Genomic DNA, 16,023 nt, shown 5'->3' on the forward strand with positions numbered 1-16,023 from the left:
TGGAAGTGACAACAGAGGAGGCTAGCACACACAACTTCTCCATGTGTTCAGTCAAAACACTTCAGTAACACCTGAATAGGGCTACAGTCACTCTCCACATATAGAAAATAATGTCAAAGAGATGATGCTAATCAGCTCCTCATCCTTACACATTCACACTAGTCCTGTCATGAATGGTTGAAAGGGGCTTATGTGTCTAGACCAGATCTCAGATAGAAGGAAGTCCATAAGAAGCTGTTTCTTGCTTATAGAACTCCTGACTAAAAGAGACACTCCTTCACAAGCTCAAGCAATCTTCTAGCTGGACTCCAGGCATAAGCAATACCTACATTTCTAAGAGACAAACTTAGTCAGATTTAACAGCAGCTACCATCCCCATGCTTTGGGGTTTGGTATGTGAAGCATTCATTCTCAAAAACTTTTCAAAACCCCCCAAACTGCTGAGCCTAAACATTGTCAGCAAAGGGAAAGGATAGGGGCCTCTATCTTGCTAACCCATTTTAAAATCTTGAACTTGGCTAGACATTCTGGCATCCTTGTGCTTACTGTGTTCTTCCAGAAACTGCATATACACATGAGTAGACTCTCAGAAAACAGAAACAAGGGAAGTGATGCAGGGTTTTGAAAGCGTTGTCGCACCATATAAGTGCTATTAATTTGCCAAAAGAGGGCTCTAATCTTTGTTTTTGCAGCCATAATTCACACTGTGAAATTGAATGCAAAAGCACCAGTTTGTGTATTTGCAGTTCCACTGTGGCCATAAAACAAAGTGCTCAGATGTTTGCAAGAGAGTGTTGTATGCAATGGTACAACATTTTTTTGGGAGTGAAGCGTGAGTATGAGTGCTGGCAATGTTGATTTTAAGATTATAGATGAGATCAACTTACTGCACAGAAAAGTCAGGGCCTTTGCCAATGAGATTCATTGATTTAAAAGTAATGGAGCTGTCCTGAGATACATGAAAACTGGGCTAACAGGCTTTATTTTTAAACAGAATCAGCTTAGACCATATTAAGAACCAATGGAGCATAAAACTCTAACAGTGTTCTTGTGCAGAAGGATGCAGAGGGCAAAGACTGTTCCTTCGTCTCTAGCTGCGCAACGGCAGCCAGATGGCACTGGATACAGTCCTCCCTCCCATTGTCACAGCAACTGATTGTATAGTGATGTGAGGGTGCAGATGGACACTATCCGGCTACAAGTCTATAGCAGAAGAAATGGCACTATACAAAGACATGCTGCGTATCTCACAGACTCATAGAGTTGGAAGAGGCCCCATAGGCTATCATGTCCAATTCCCTGCTCAATGCAGGATTTCCACTTTAAGAATCCTTACAAAAAAAACCCTAAACAACAATTGAAAGTTGGCAGCTTTTGTGGCTACTAGACAAAGAAACTTGCCTTGAGTTGTGTTGGAAAATTTTGTAAGATCAGACTTGGTTCTGCAACAACATCACCTGAACAAGTTGACAATTGATGGTCAACACATGATTTTATTTAAAGATATACCTCCTAGACTTCTGATGAAAAGAAAAGATTCTATTGTCTTGACATAAAAGCTGAAAGCAAAGCATATCCAGTTTCAATGGGCGAAGCTAGATATGGAAAGAGTTAATCAAAAGAGAGTCAGATTAAACACACTGCAAAGGCTGAAAGAAATCTTGAAGAAGTATGGAGACAGGTTTGACACACATCAGAAAGGGGAAAGCAGAAGAGAAAAATCAAAGGTGTGGAGAAGAAAAGACAAAGGATGATGAAGAAGATATAGGTCCTGATCAATGAGTTGAAACAGAATGGTCTCTGTTAATGGATGATGAATATTTATGAATCTGCCGAAATGAACAATTAACTATGTTGATTAAGAAGAAATATTTAGCTAACTATGAACAATTGGAACTCATTCATTACCCTTTCACAACAATGATGAAGGCATTTGTCAGCTGTAAGATTAAAGAATTAGTAGAATGCTACTAAAAGTAGTAATAATAATAATCACTTTATTTTTGTACCCTGCCTCCATCTCCCTGAAGGGGCTCGAGGTGGCTTACATGGAGATGAATCCAATCAACATGGTTAAAATATAGCACATTAAAATATATAAGCAACAGCATAAAATAGAATAAAACAACAACATTATAACTAAATATAAAAGCAAAGCATAAAACCAATAACCAATGAGCTCTGTGATAATGATCAGTTGTATGAATATATAATATCATTTAAAGGCAGTAAACTAACAAGGGATGATAACCATAGTGCAAAGTCTGTAGAGCCTTTGTTGTTATTTTATACTGTGCATGTTTATGTTTTGTTTTGTTTTGTTTCTTTTTTTGTTATTTTTAATAGTCACTTAGTTGTAGTCTGTAGTAGCAGCTAATATGTAATTGTGTAGATTTTAATTTTATTTATGAAAAAAAAACCTGTATATCTTATTTTGTCATTTCCTTGAATAAAAATTACTTTAGAAGCAATGGACAGAACAGCGATGATACATTTTGCCTGGTATTGTAGCACCTATAAGGGCCAAAAACATACATATTTTCCAAAATCGAAGCCTGATGATTTCCCAAACCAGCACTGAGTGACATGCCTAGAATTTGGATCTAACATGTTTAGCAGGGTATGATAAGCCCTCGGTGTAGCCACCCTATACCAAAACATCACTGTTCTGTTTTGGTATAGGGCAGCTGTTTATGTTGCCATAATGGCGAATGTGTAATATGAGTAGGATTTGCCAGCAGATCTGCAGCAGGGACACAACTTTTATTAGGGTTGTTATACATTCGAATTCTTAGGGAATATGGAAGGGCTATTAGACTTGTGTCTTGCTTATCATCTTCTTTCATTCTCTTCCAACTCTTCTTATTTACTCCAACACATCTGGAAGTAAGATGGCTTACAGCAGCTGTTCCTATCACACCTTATGAAAAGCAAGTGTCATAAATATGGGCTCTGGAACAGGCTCCTTGCACACTGCCTACAAAATAAATACTTATTCTGACAAAGCTAAGCAGAATTAAGCCAACAAGAAGATTTTGAGCTTTTTCTATAACAAGTGAATGGAGCTTGTGTGGAGACATCACTCCGATTGAGACTTCTCTAGCATCAAATATTATTGTAGATCAGTGCTTCTCAACCTGTGGGTCCCCAGGTGTTTTGGCCTACAACTCCTAGAAATCCCACCCATTTTACCAGCTATTAGGATTTCTGGGAGTTGAAAGCCAAAACAACAAGGGACCCACAGGTTGAGAACCACTGCTGTAGAGACAGGGCCTTCTCAGTGGTGGCCCCTCAGCTATGGAACACCCTCCCTAGGGAGATTAGATCTGCTCCCTCCCTCTTAACGTTTTGGAGGCAAGTTAAAACATGGCTGTTCGAGCAAGCATATACAAATGCAGAGTAGCTAATCGAATGATTTGACAATGGAAATGGACAATGCTTGATAGTAATGAGATGCTAATTATGTTTTTATTGCTTTTGTGGTGTTTTATATTGTTTAATGTTTTAATCTGTATTATGTTTTTATATGTACTGATTTGTTGGAAACCGCCTTGAGTCGCCGATTGGCTGAGAAAGGTGGTATACAAATACAGTAAATAAATAAATAAACAAATATTACTTACACACACATGCCAGTATGTAGTTAGTCATGTTAATGGCAGTCTGGGATATTCGTTACAGATAGCTTCACCTCCATGGAAACACCCCATGGAATAACTTTTTGGAAAGTTATTCTTCAGAATCAATTTATGTAGAGAACAAACACTTTCAGAAATTGTATCCCTCTGCCCTAGCAGGAAAGTAGGCTTTGTGTCATAAGCCACATATCTTGTTCTGCTTCAGAAACTGATGGACTTCCATCTAGTGGCTAGATCATGAAATTATCACCCATTTGGAAGCCCACATATATCATTCACTGTAACCAATTTACACTACCCAACAGGTAATTTTCAAGGGAAAGAATACAGTATTTTGACGCCCCCCCCCCCCCCCACCAATCACTGATATATATTTTTTGTTCGTCGTGGGAGTTCTGTGTGCCATATTTGGTTCAATTCCATCATTGATGGAGTTCAGAATGCTCTTTGATTGTAGGTGAACTATACATCCCAGTAACTACAACTTGCATATGTCAAGGTCTATTTTCCCCTAAGAGTGCCTCAAGAGCACCCCTGGGCAAAATCAACTATACTGCAAATGCTTACTTTGTGTAATGGGTTGAGCCGCCCCTGCTACCCAAAGACTCATCTGCAAACTAACTAGGTTATCAACAAACCAGCTGAAGAATGAGAACAGTTGGACTAAAATTCTAAACATTTATCAGAAAGACACTTGCTACTAATTTCAAATAGCAACTTACATTCTTTGGACACAGTCATGAAACATCTCTAATTTTATTCACACCTTTCCCCACACCTGAAACTGACAGTTCAAGTAATGGCAAATTTTCAAAACCTTCCATTTGCCTTCCCATAAACAGATAACAGATATTTTAAAGCCAGAAATTTTAAGCTAGTAAAGACTTAATTGAATCATGCTTCTTACCAAAGGCTACTAGCAAAAACCATTTAATAGCCAGAAAAGGATTCTAAAAAGGTGGCAGAAAGGAGAAAAGGTGGATGGGTGCTGTCCCCCATCAGAATTCTGTCCCCATAAAGTTTCCTTCAGTTCCCAAATTTCTAGAATTGAAGAGTGAAGCTTTGGAAAATGTTCACACCTAGAATTGGTATTAGATTCACATTTCCCTTATAACTTTGCCCTGCTCCTTTTTTGTCTTTGGATGCCTGGAACATGTTTCTAAACACTCAACTGAATTTTTTAATCACTGCAAAGTATGAAATATGAGGACTGAATGAACATTTCAGTTGGGAAGGAAGTTTATATAGGGACAATTTATTTCCCTCCACTGTCCCCTAACTACATCCCAGGAGGAGAAATAACTTTTGCAATAAGGTCCTGTTTTATCATATTCAAGTAAGGAGTCCCTGGTGGTGCAATGGATTAAACTCTTGTGCTGGTAGGACCGCTGACCGATAGGTCAGCGGTTTGAATCTGGGGAGAGCAGGTTGAGCTCCCTCTGTCAGCTTCATGTGGGGACATGAGAGAAGCCTCCCATAAGGATGGTAAAACATCAAAAACATGCAGGTGTCCCCTGGACAATGTTCTTGCAGAAAGCCAATTCTCTCACACCAGAAATGACTTGCAGTTTTTCAAGTCACTCCTGACACGAAAAAATAAAATCTTCAAGTAGTTCCTATTCAGCACAAGGAAGAAAGTTCCTATTTATATAATGTGATGTGGCGGCAAAAAAAGCCAATGGGATTTTGGCCTGCATCAATAGGAGCATAGTGTCTAGATCTAAGGAAGTAATGCTACCCCTCTATTCTGCTTTGGTTAGACCACACCTGGAATATTGTGTCCAATTCTGGGCACCACAATTCAAGAGAGATATTGACAAGCTGGAATGTGTCCAGAGGAGGGCGACTAAAATGATCAAGAGTCTGGAGAACAAGCCCTATGAGGAGCGGCTTAGGGAACTGGGCATGTTTAGCCTGAAGAAGAGAAGGCTGAGAGGAGATATGATAGCCATGTATAAATATGTGAGAGGAAGCCACAGGGAGGAGGGAGCAAGCTTGTTTTCTGCTTCCTTGGAGACTAGGACGCAGAATAATGGCTTCAAACTACAAGAGAGGAGATTCCATCTAAACATTAGGAAGAACTTCCTGACTGTGAGAGCCGTTCAGCAGTGGAACTCTCTGCCCCGGAGTGTGGTGGAGGCTCCTTCTTTGGAAGCTTTTAAGCAGAGGCTGGATGGCCATTTGGCAGGGGTGATTTGAATGCAATATTCCTGCTTCTTGGCAGGGGGTTGGACTGGATGGCCCATGAGGTCTCTTCCAACTCTTTGATTCTATGATTCTATGATTCTATGATTTTCAATGTACCATCTCTTTTGATTTGACGTCTAATAAAGTAACCTCGCTACAAGTGATGTTCTAAGTGGGGCTAGTGTGTGTGCTCAAGAGCGATGCAGCCTGAGAGCCAAACTGGAGCACAGGCACCTCTTTAATTCATAATTCAGAGGGGCAATGCAAGCAGGAAGCACAGGTCAGAGATCCACATCCTCTAGCTCCAGCAAAACCTGTTTAGTGTCAAAGGGGACTTGTGGTGCTTTGCAAAGTAATGCTCTCTTTCAGGAAGAGCAGGGAGGATGCATAAAGGAGTGCCTCATGCGCATGCTATTCTCCGATTCAGTATTCCATGCCTTCATTTCACTTTGCTTGAATTGTACTATTAAAAAAACATGACTACGAATGATTCAGTCCATCGCTTACTTCAATAATAACCCTGCTAATTATACCCAATTAGCCAAACACAGAGAATACCTACATCTTCAGAATGAACAGAATATCCCAAGATGTCACACTGTCCAAAGATTTTGAGTGTATGGGGAAAAGCTGCTTTTTCTGGCAAATTATCAAGGCACAGAACTACTCAGCATACAAGCCCTTGCCACTCGCCCTGGAACATCGCCACCGAGAAACAGACAGTCTGGTGTTCTTTCTGATCCTGAGAGATGTTGCACTAAGACCAACACACATTCTCTGGTGTCACTGCAAATGGAATCATTAAGAAGTTTTCAAAGGGATTAAGCAGATTCTAGATCATTTCCTGGGCTAGGGGTTTATTTTTCAAAATTAAGAACAAAATTATAGCGAATCCCAAACAACATACTTATTTATCTCTAGACGCTTTTTCTTCGGTTCAATGACAGAGGACTCAAAGGCCAATTAAGTGACTTATTAAAAAACAGACCACACACAGAAGCATGTCCCTTGAGAACAAATCTGATTGGCTTGTATTTCATCATGTTTCTTTGTTCTATGCAAGCCATCTTCAACCTGGAGTCCTCCAGATGTGGTCAGTCTGGGGATTAAGACTGATAGTTGTGCAGTCCAACACAACTATGAGGAAAGCTTCCCTGTGTTTTTGGATTTAAAGAGTATGGAAACAGAAAGGGAGACTGGGAGGGTAAAATAATATATTCTTGTTGCAGTGGTTACCAACCTTTTTTTTTTACCATGGACCACTTGGCCATGGGCCACTTTGACCAGGGACCACTTTGACCAGGGACCACTTTGACTAGGGACAACTTGACCAGGGACCACTTTGACCAGGGACCACTTTGACCAGGGACCACTTCACCGGGGACCACTTTGACCAGGGATCACTTTCCAACATTAGTACCAAAAAGGTTGCATTGGATAGACCACATCAGCTCTAGTTTCTGATACAGAACATATGCCATGGTCAGTGACAAGGAAGGAGTAGCAGGTGGTGCAAAAGGAGTGGAAATAAATAAAATTTTAAAAGGAGGAAGGAGGCTCACGGAGCAGATTTTCATCCTTGTGACCCACTGGTTAAGAACCACTGTCTTACTGAAACTCTGTTAATATTGTTTAATATTACATTGGTGGGAGAGACCTAATGAGGAGCATAGGAGATGTAACAGCTTTATTGTGTTCCATTTTGCGTAATATTTAGGTTCATGTGAGTGTATTTGATTTCCTCAAAATGAAAAAATTGAGCAAAGCAGTAGTTTGAATAAAACAGTGCCAATCCTACCTAATCCAGGAAAAATTGGGAGATCATTAAAGAGTAGCAAATTATTATTTTATTTGTTGCTCTTGCCTTCTTTACTGCCAAAGAATGGATGAAGTATCTGAGAGAGTTACTGATTTACTTTTTTTTTCATGACTGGTGTGAGAGAATTGACCGTCTGCAAAGACATTGCCCAGGGGATGCCTGGAGCTAACAAATGGGAGCTCACCTTGCTCCCTGGATTTATTATTTAGCTTTGGGTATATAACACCTTGAATAAGAATATGGGGGTAAGGGGAATATTTCTGTTCTTCTTCGGGCAGCAATGCAACAACTTTGGAATTTAATAAGAGGCTTTTTATTCCAGACTAATTAACTAGTACAAAGGAGTTGAATTTCTCATATATGAGCATGGAGTAAGTCACATAGGGAATCGCCATCTTCTTGTCTGTTAATTAAATTGAAATGATTTCTCTCCCTTCACCTAGTTCCATACTATCAATAGCTCCTCACCATTCTCCCATTATCCCTTATTCATTCTAGCCTGGACACTAAATTTATTTATTTATTTATTTCGGTTGCTTCTACCCCACCCTTCTCACCCCGGAGGGGACTCAGGGCGGCTTACAAAAGCAAGGCACAATCCGATGCCCACATCACATAACAGCGATAAGACAAATAACATTAATTAACAGAAAACAGCAATTCTAGCAATAATATCAATTAACAGAAACAATAATTATTGTAAGGCAAAAACAACCATAAAACCAGTAAAAGCAATAAAACTAATACAAACCATTTCTCCTCATTGACGGTCAGCGTTTTGCAATCTCATAGTTCAAATTCCAATTCCATAATTGTCAATCCTTTCAGTCCTATCCATCTGGTTGTCCATATCTAGTTGTCAGATTGCCCAAAGGCCTGGTCCCACAACCATGTCTTTATCTTCCTCCTGAAGGAGAGGAGGGATGTTGATGCCCTAATTTTCCCCGGGAGTGAGTTCCACAGGTGAGGGGCCACCACTGAGAAGGCCCTGCTCCTCGTCCCCACCAGCCTCACTTGTGACAGCGGTGGGGTCGAGAGCAGCGTCTTCCCCAGATGATCTCAAATTCCGGAGTGGGACATAGAGGGAGATACGTTCGGACAGATACACTGGACCGGAACTGTACAGGATTTTGTAGGTCAAAACCAGCACCTTGAATTGTGCTCGGAACTGAACCGGCAGCCAGTGGAGCTGACACAGCAGGGGGGTGGTGTGCTCCCTGTATGTCGCTTCGGTGGGCAATCTTGCTGCCGCTCGCTGGACCAGTTGAACTTGACAAACAGTCTTCAAGGGCAACCCCACGTAGAGTGCATTGCAGTAGTCTATTCAGGATGTAACAAGAGCATGGACCACTGTGGCCAGGTCAGACTTCCCAAGGTACAGGCGCAACTGGTGCACAAGTTTTAGTTGTGCAAAAGCTCTCCTGGCCACCGCTGAAACCTGGGGTTCCAGGCTCAGCTATGAGTCCAGGATCACTCCCAAGCTGCAAACCTGTCTTCAGGGGGAGTGTAACCCCGTCCAGCACAGGCTGTAACCCTATGCCCTGTTCGGCCTTGCAACTGACCAGTAGGACCTCTGTCTTGTCTGGATTCAGTTTCAATTTGTTAGCCCTCATCCAGTCCGACACAGCAGTTAGACATCGATTCAAGGTCTGGACAGCCTCCTTGGTGACAGGTGAGAAGGAGTGACAGATCTGGGCATCATCTGCATAGAGATAACACCTCAGTCCGAAACTCCAAATGATCTCCCCCAGCAGCTAGAGATTTGTGTACGTATCTTATAATCACCTGTGACTTGGACCTCATATATGAGCCTTGTAAGCACCCTTCAACTCATGCTGACACCCTGAATTTCGTAGAGTTTTCTTCAGCAAGGAATACTCATAGGTGGTTTGCCGCTGCTTTCCTCTGAAACACAGCCTATAAGCACCTAATATTCTTTGGTGGTTTCCCATCCAAGTACGATTCTCCTCCCCTTCCAAAATCAGATAGGACCTAATGCCTTTGAGTCATTTAGACTATTCCCAACTGGAATCAGTTGAAAATACATAATGAACCAAGCTCATTAAAACATTCCCATTGTTTTAATGAGCTTGCTTCAGCTGGGACTAATGGCTTGATTTAGGCTACTGACTCAAAATGTATGAGGATGATCTAGGATTTTGTCTTAATTCCAAAATCCTCACTGGGGCAATTATTTCATTACAGTCAATGTAAAATGTCAACACATGCCAAACAAGTTGCATGTTGAGCAAAGCAACCTGGCAATTGTTCAGGAACACTTCAAACCTTTCTTGTAATTCTGTGACACTTTGATTGGTTATGATAAAGCCATTGCCCTAAATGTGAAGTTTAGATGTGACTTTTTTCTTCTTACATACCTAAAGCAGTTCCTTTTGACTTTTCTATATAACAACGTGGCTATAATTCTATAGTCACTTGGGAATAAGTGAGTCCCACTGAATTCAGGGAAACTATCTTTTGAAGAAGTGTGGGTAGGATTTTACTGCTTCTAAGTGATCTTGAGTGCAAAATCTATGCATGAATAATATAATAATAACTTTATTTATATACGCCGCCACCATCTCCCCAAGGGGACTCGGGGTGGTTTTACATGGGGACAAGCCCAAATCACAGATAAAACAACAGCAATTAAAATCAGTCAAATAAAAAAATAATACAACAAAAAAGCAATATCATGGCTGAAAACCAGAATCGGACCTAGGTCCGGGCTCAAGTAAGTGTAGTGAAATTCCTAAATAGAGCAAAATTCCTAAATAGTGCAAAATTCTAGTGTGCCAGTCTAGCGAGAGTACCTATGGCCATAAGGTGTGGAGATTAGTGGGGGATGGAACAATTTCAACTCTGGTACTGGTTTAAAGAGTATGGAAATAGAAAAGAACAAGTTTAACAGTTTTTGATTAATGGATATAAAATATCATCATGTGATCCTATGCCTCACACATTATACAATCTATAATGTAATGTAATGTGTGTGTGTATACACACAAACACACACATATCCTAAGCCCTTTCTCCTGGATTATTCAAAAATACACATCAATCACTCTTTTGTGTCCAAAAGAAGGCAATTGGGGCCCCTTCCACACAGCTGTATAAAATCCACATTAAACTGGATTATATGGCAGTGTTGACTCAGATAATCCAGTTCAAAGTAGATATTGCAGATTATGAAACTTTAATTTGACTCTACAAAAATAGTTCAGTTTTAGACTTTGGCAAGAAACAATTGCAAACTTTTTCTGTAGCTGTAGACCAGTGGTTCTTAACCTGTGAGCCACGGCCCAGCAATGGAACATGAGAACAAAAGTCTGGTCCATGAACCTCCTTCCTCTTTATTTATTTATTTTATTTTATTTCCACTCCTTTTCACAGAGCTGACCAGTCCCACCCCTTTTGATACTAATGTTGGAGAGTGGTCCCTGATCAAAGTGGTCACCAGTCAAATGGGCCCTGCTCAAAGTAGGCTCTAGTCAAGTGGTCCTCGGTCAAGTGGGCCCGTGTCAAAGTGGGCCCTGGTCAAAGTGGACCCCAATCACGTGGACCCTGGTCAAAAAAAAGGTTGGGAACCACTGCTCTAGATCCATACAAGCAAACCAATTAAAAATTCTGTGTGAAATCTTAAGTTGTTCTCTAAATGTATACAGCGATATGTTTTAGGGATTATAAAACTGCTCATGCTCAGTATAACAAAACACTTCTGTCATGGAGAACTGAAAACAACGCTCTTTGTTCAACACTGAGTTTGATTATTACCTCTTAGTAATTTGGGGAATACGTGACAAACTGTACAAACACAACTGATGTTTGAAAGCACACTAGGGGCAAAGTACACATATTTACTCAAGTCTAATGTGCCATTGAGTGTAATGCGTACCTCAATTTTCAAAAGCCTGGAACCAGAAAAAGTATTTGCTGCTGAATGTAATGCACCTCAGCAAAAAGTGCACTCTTTGTCATTTAACCTTAAAAGGTATACATTGCAAAGGTATACATTACAATTGCTATGTGCGTCTTTAAAAACAAAATTGTTGCTCTCAGCAACAGAAAAGAAAACCTTAGGGGCATCTATGCTGTAGAATGAATGCACTTCAATTGCCCTGTTTCAATTCTATGGTATCATGGGGGCTATAGTTTTATAAGGTCTTGAGCTTCTTTGCCAAAGTAGGCTGGTGCCTCACCAACTACAAATCCTAAGATTCTATAGCACTCAGCCATGGCAATTAAATTAAAGATAATGTCTTTTAAATAGCAGCTCCAGGCGCAGTTCCTGAAGCAACTTCCCCTTTTGCTTTGGCTTAGACTAAGATTTCCATATTGCACAAATCTAATGTGCACACTAATTTTGGCAAGATAATTTAATTTAGCCCAAAAAAAGGTGAGCATTAGATTTGAGTAAATACAGTATTTTCTCAAATTAATTTGCTATACATCTTTTCCTTTAATTTGCTGGACGCAACAGCTTTCAATACTTAGCTATATGATACTGCCTTGAAGCAGATTTAAGCATCTGTCTACTGTACTGGAAGTTACTCTCCCATTCTTTCCTGCCTTTGCTGGCCAGGATCTTGTGCATGAAGACCATATGCTCTGCTGCTGAGATATGGCTCAATGCTTAAAGGTTCTTGCTTGTATATACATATGCTGCCTGTCCATCAGGACTCAAATCAATGGCTTCAGGCAATAGCAGCTGCTGGCTCCAACACCAATTTGGTAAAGAGTTTGCTCTGTTCAGTAATTACAATATCATTATCCCAACTTGTCTGCACACACATACCTTCAAGTCACTGTCAACTTATGGATACCCCATAAATTTAACAGGCTTTTCTTAGGAAACAGATATTTAAAGATTATTTTGACCATTATAAAATACCAGCTGTCCTCTGCCATGCATTGCTGTGGCCCAGTCTGTGTATATGTGTTTTCTGTGTGTATATATTTGTGTATATGCATATATATGTGTGCGTGTGTGCGTGTGTGTGTGTATGTGTGTATGTATGTGTGTGTGTGTATGTGTGTGTATATATATATATATATATATATATATATATATATATGGGGGTTTGTGCATGCACTGTAATGTATTTTTTTTGGCTTTTTTTTTGGCTTCCACTGTGTTTTTCAATGTTTTTATGAGTGATGGACACTTGTTAGCCTGATGGGGGTATTGAGTTCAAATTTGGTGTCAATTCGTCCAGTGGTTTTTTAGTTATGCTAATCCCACAAACAAACATTACATGTTTATGTATATAGCTAGCCATTTGGCATTCATTGGTGGTCTTCCAGTCAAGTACTAATCATGGGTGAACCTGCTTAGCTTCTAGGAGGGAATGAAATCTGGTGACTTCAGGTATTTGAGTCCCAAGTACAACAGTGTATTTACATACATTCACTTTCAGTATTATTGACCATTCCAATGATCTTGTTCACGTGGGCACATGATCTGCACCCACCCACCTACCCCCCCCCAACCCCCACAAACCCCCTATTTTTGAAACAATGAAACCTTCCTAGCACATTATCATAATCTAATGTGCTGGAGAACAAGTGGGCAAATAATGACATATCCAGCCCTCTTCTTTTAGTAAGGGCATGATGTCTACCCATGTGTGTTGTTGTCTCCTAGTGCAAGATCTCAACCACAGTTAACAATGCTGTATTCAGATTCAGCACCTTGGAAAGCTCCCTTATAGTGCATGACTGCAACTTGGAGTGAATTCACCATCCTAGTAATGTGGAAGTCATCAACCACCACAAACCACAGATCTAGACAGCATGCTGAAATGGCCCCCAGAGCCTTCTGGCTGCTTACACAAAACAGTGCATCTGAATCTGATTCATATCTTGAAGAATTCTTCATAGGTCAGATGGTATGAACACAGTTGTCATTGCGCTGAGAAAAGGGGATCCAAAGCATAGCGATTTATGTCAAAATAAATCTGTTCGCTTTAAAAGTGTCATAAGACACGTAGCCACTTCCACGCACTTCTGTGCCTTCTTCACAATAGTCCTTACCATCATCCAACAAACACAAGCTTCTGGGATGAACCAGAACACAGTCAGTGAATCCCTGTTGTCCTCAGATGTGGCTGAACTCTACTTTTCCTCATCCCCAGCCAAAAGGGCCATGTTGGGAGTTGCAGTTCAATAACACCTTGGAAGACCACAGGTTCCCTGTCCCTTCATGAGGGAAATAAGATCCTTTCTCACATGGATGTTTGAATCTTTTAACAGTATTAAAGGGTTTAAGGAATTTTAATTTATTAGTTGCTTGATTGTATTTTCATATTTCTGTGTTGTAGGTTTAAAATGGCACTAGTTTAATGCTGTGAACTGTTTTGGATCTCAATCTAGACCTCACAACCTCTGAGGATGCCTGTCATAGAAGCAGGCAAAACGTCAGGAGAGAATGCTTCTAGAACATAGCCATACAGCCCGAAAAACCTGCAACAACGCTGTGATTCCGGTCATGAAACCCTGCAACAACACATCTTCCTAGTGTGTTTAGTAGTGGAGTCTTGCCATTGGGATCCATTGCTCCGAGCCCTACATCAGAAAAACAAGCTGGCCCCTTCCTCAGTGGAACTCTCTCCCACGGAGTGTGGTGGAGGCTCAGTATTTGGAGGCTTTTAAGTAGAGGCTGGATGGCCATCTGTCAGGGATGCTTTGAATGCGATCTTCCTGCTACTTGGCAGCGGGTTGAGCTGGATGGCCCACGAGGTCTCTTCCAACTCAAGGATTCTATGATTCTAAGGGCGATGCTGTCCCTTCTCAGCCTTCTCTCCTCAAGCTCAAGGGACCCACCTCCCTAAGCAGCTCCCTCAAGGCTGCATCCCTCCTCCAGCCTTCCCACGAGCTCCCATCCCGGAGAAGGCAGGCAAACTTCGCCCAGGCAGGCAGCTGTCGCCCCCATCCATGGCCACAAATAAACACGCGCGAGAAACTTGCGGCTCCCTTGCCTGCCTGCCTGCCTGCCGGAGCGCCCGGGCTCCCACTCTCCGCCCACTCGCCGGGAAGCGCCTCACCTGCAGGAGACGGTGACTTCCACTTTGGTGGCCGGGATGTTGCCCGTGAGGGGGTCGAAGTCCCTCACCGACGACGCCATGTCCTCGAGGTGGTCCATAACGTCGTCGTCCTCCTCCATAGATAGGGCTCCTCGCGCGGCTCTCTCTCAACAAGTCTCCCTCCGCCGGAGAAAGAGGGCGAGGAGAGGGAGGGAGGGAGGGAGGGAGGGAGACCCCCTTAGCAGTCCCCAAAGAGAGCAGCCCAGCCTGCGCCCCCTCTCTCTCCTTCCCTCTCTTTCTCTCCCTCTCTCCTAATCCTCCTCCTCTTCTTCTTCTTCCTCGCGATTGGTTTCCCCTCGCCGACCCACGCGAGACACACAAACACGCCGCTCACATCTATATAGTACACCTCGCGCAAAGGCCAGGGTGGGGAGAGAGGAGGGGATGGATGCTGCTCAGCAGAACTCTCTCTTTCTCTCTCTGTTTCTCTCTCTCTCTCGCCCTCCCTCCCTCTCCTTGTGATTTTGTGTTATCTCTTTGATGATCCCCTCAGTCCACGGCGTGGGCTTGGGCACACGCTCCGCCCCCTGCCTGCCTCTACACGGAGAGAACGGACGCCGCTTGGACGCCGCTTTCACCTCCGTGGCTCAAGGCGATGCCACGAGGGCACTTGGAGCTCCACGAGGGAAATTGCGACGGAGTCCTGGGCCACTCTTTGCTTTCCTGTGCAATAAGGAGTGCTGGAAGTGGTACCTCACCACAGTCTCATCATTCCACAGCACTGAGCCATGACGGGCAAAGTGGGGTCAAACTGCATTCCTTCTACAGTGGAGATGCACCGTCCCAGCAAGCAGAAGGGCCAGTTTCGGAAGGAAAAGGAGGAGGAGGAGGAGGAGGAGACCCGGCGGCGTGAAAGGCGCGCGTGGGACTGAAGCGGGGTGGTGGCTTTGGTAGAAAGAGGGATGGGAACAGCCGTGGCTTCCTTTCCTCCCGTGTCCCGTTTTCCGTGGGTGGCGGGAAAAAAGCCTGCGGTCTCCCCCGAGGGACGGCGGCTTGGCATCACGCGCGTGGGCGCCGCTTTCTTCCTTGAATTGGGGCGCCAAAGGAGGAGGGTGCACGGCAGCACTTCTTCGGGAATGGGGGGAAAGCGGGCTGGCTGTGCCTGCCTCCCAGCCTGGTTCTGAAAAGAAGGGAAGGGGGGCACTAAGGCCCCTTCTACACTGCCATATAATCCAGATTATCAAAGCAGATAATCCCGGTTTTTTATGGCAGTGTAGAAGGGGCTTGAGAAACCCGGTTGAGGAAGAGGACGACACCACCTCGCCCCTTCCTCCCATCCTCTTCCTTCCTCATGTTC

The 16,023-nt window shown here is 42.6% G+C and overlaps 1 protein-coding gene across 2 annotated transcripts in view; it reads right to left on the bottom strand.

The window, feature by feature from the left end:
* The window catches only part of CPNE5 (copine 5), a 199,873-nt gene extending 184,344 nt beyond the window's left edge, over window positions 1–15,529 (bottom strand). Inside the window, exon 1 of one of the 2 annotated variants that reach the window (XM_067467959.1) lies at window positions 14,688–15,529. In XM_067467959.1, coding sequence (XP_067324060.1) covers window positions 14,688–14,806 — 119 coding nt within the window. In that variant the 5' untranslated portion in view covers window positions 14,807–15,529. The remainder of the gene's footprint in view (window positions 1–14,687) is intronic. The other variant, XM_060773230.2, reaches the window with a different exon arrangement.
* Between the last annotated feature and the right edge of the window lie 494 nt (window positions 15,530–16,023).

The sequence above is a fragment of the Anolis sagrei genome, chromosome 4, assembly GCF_037176765.1.
Source record: "Anolis sagrei isolate rAnoSag1 chromosome 4, rAnoSag1.mat, whole genome shotgun sequence".
NCBI classification, from domain to species: domain Eukaryota; kingdom Metazoa; phylum Chordata; class Lepidosauria; order Squamata; family Dactyloidae; genus Anolis; species Anolis sagrei.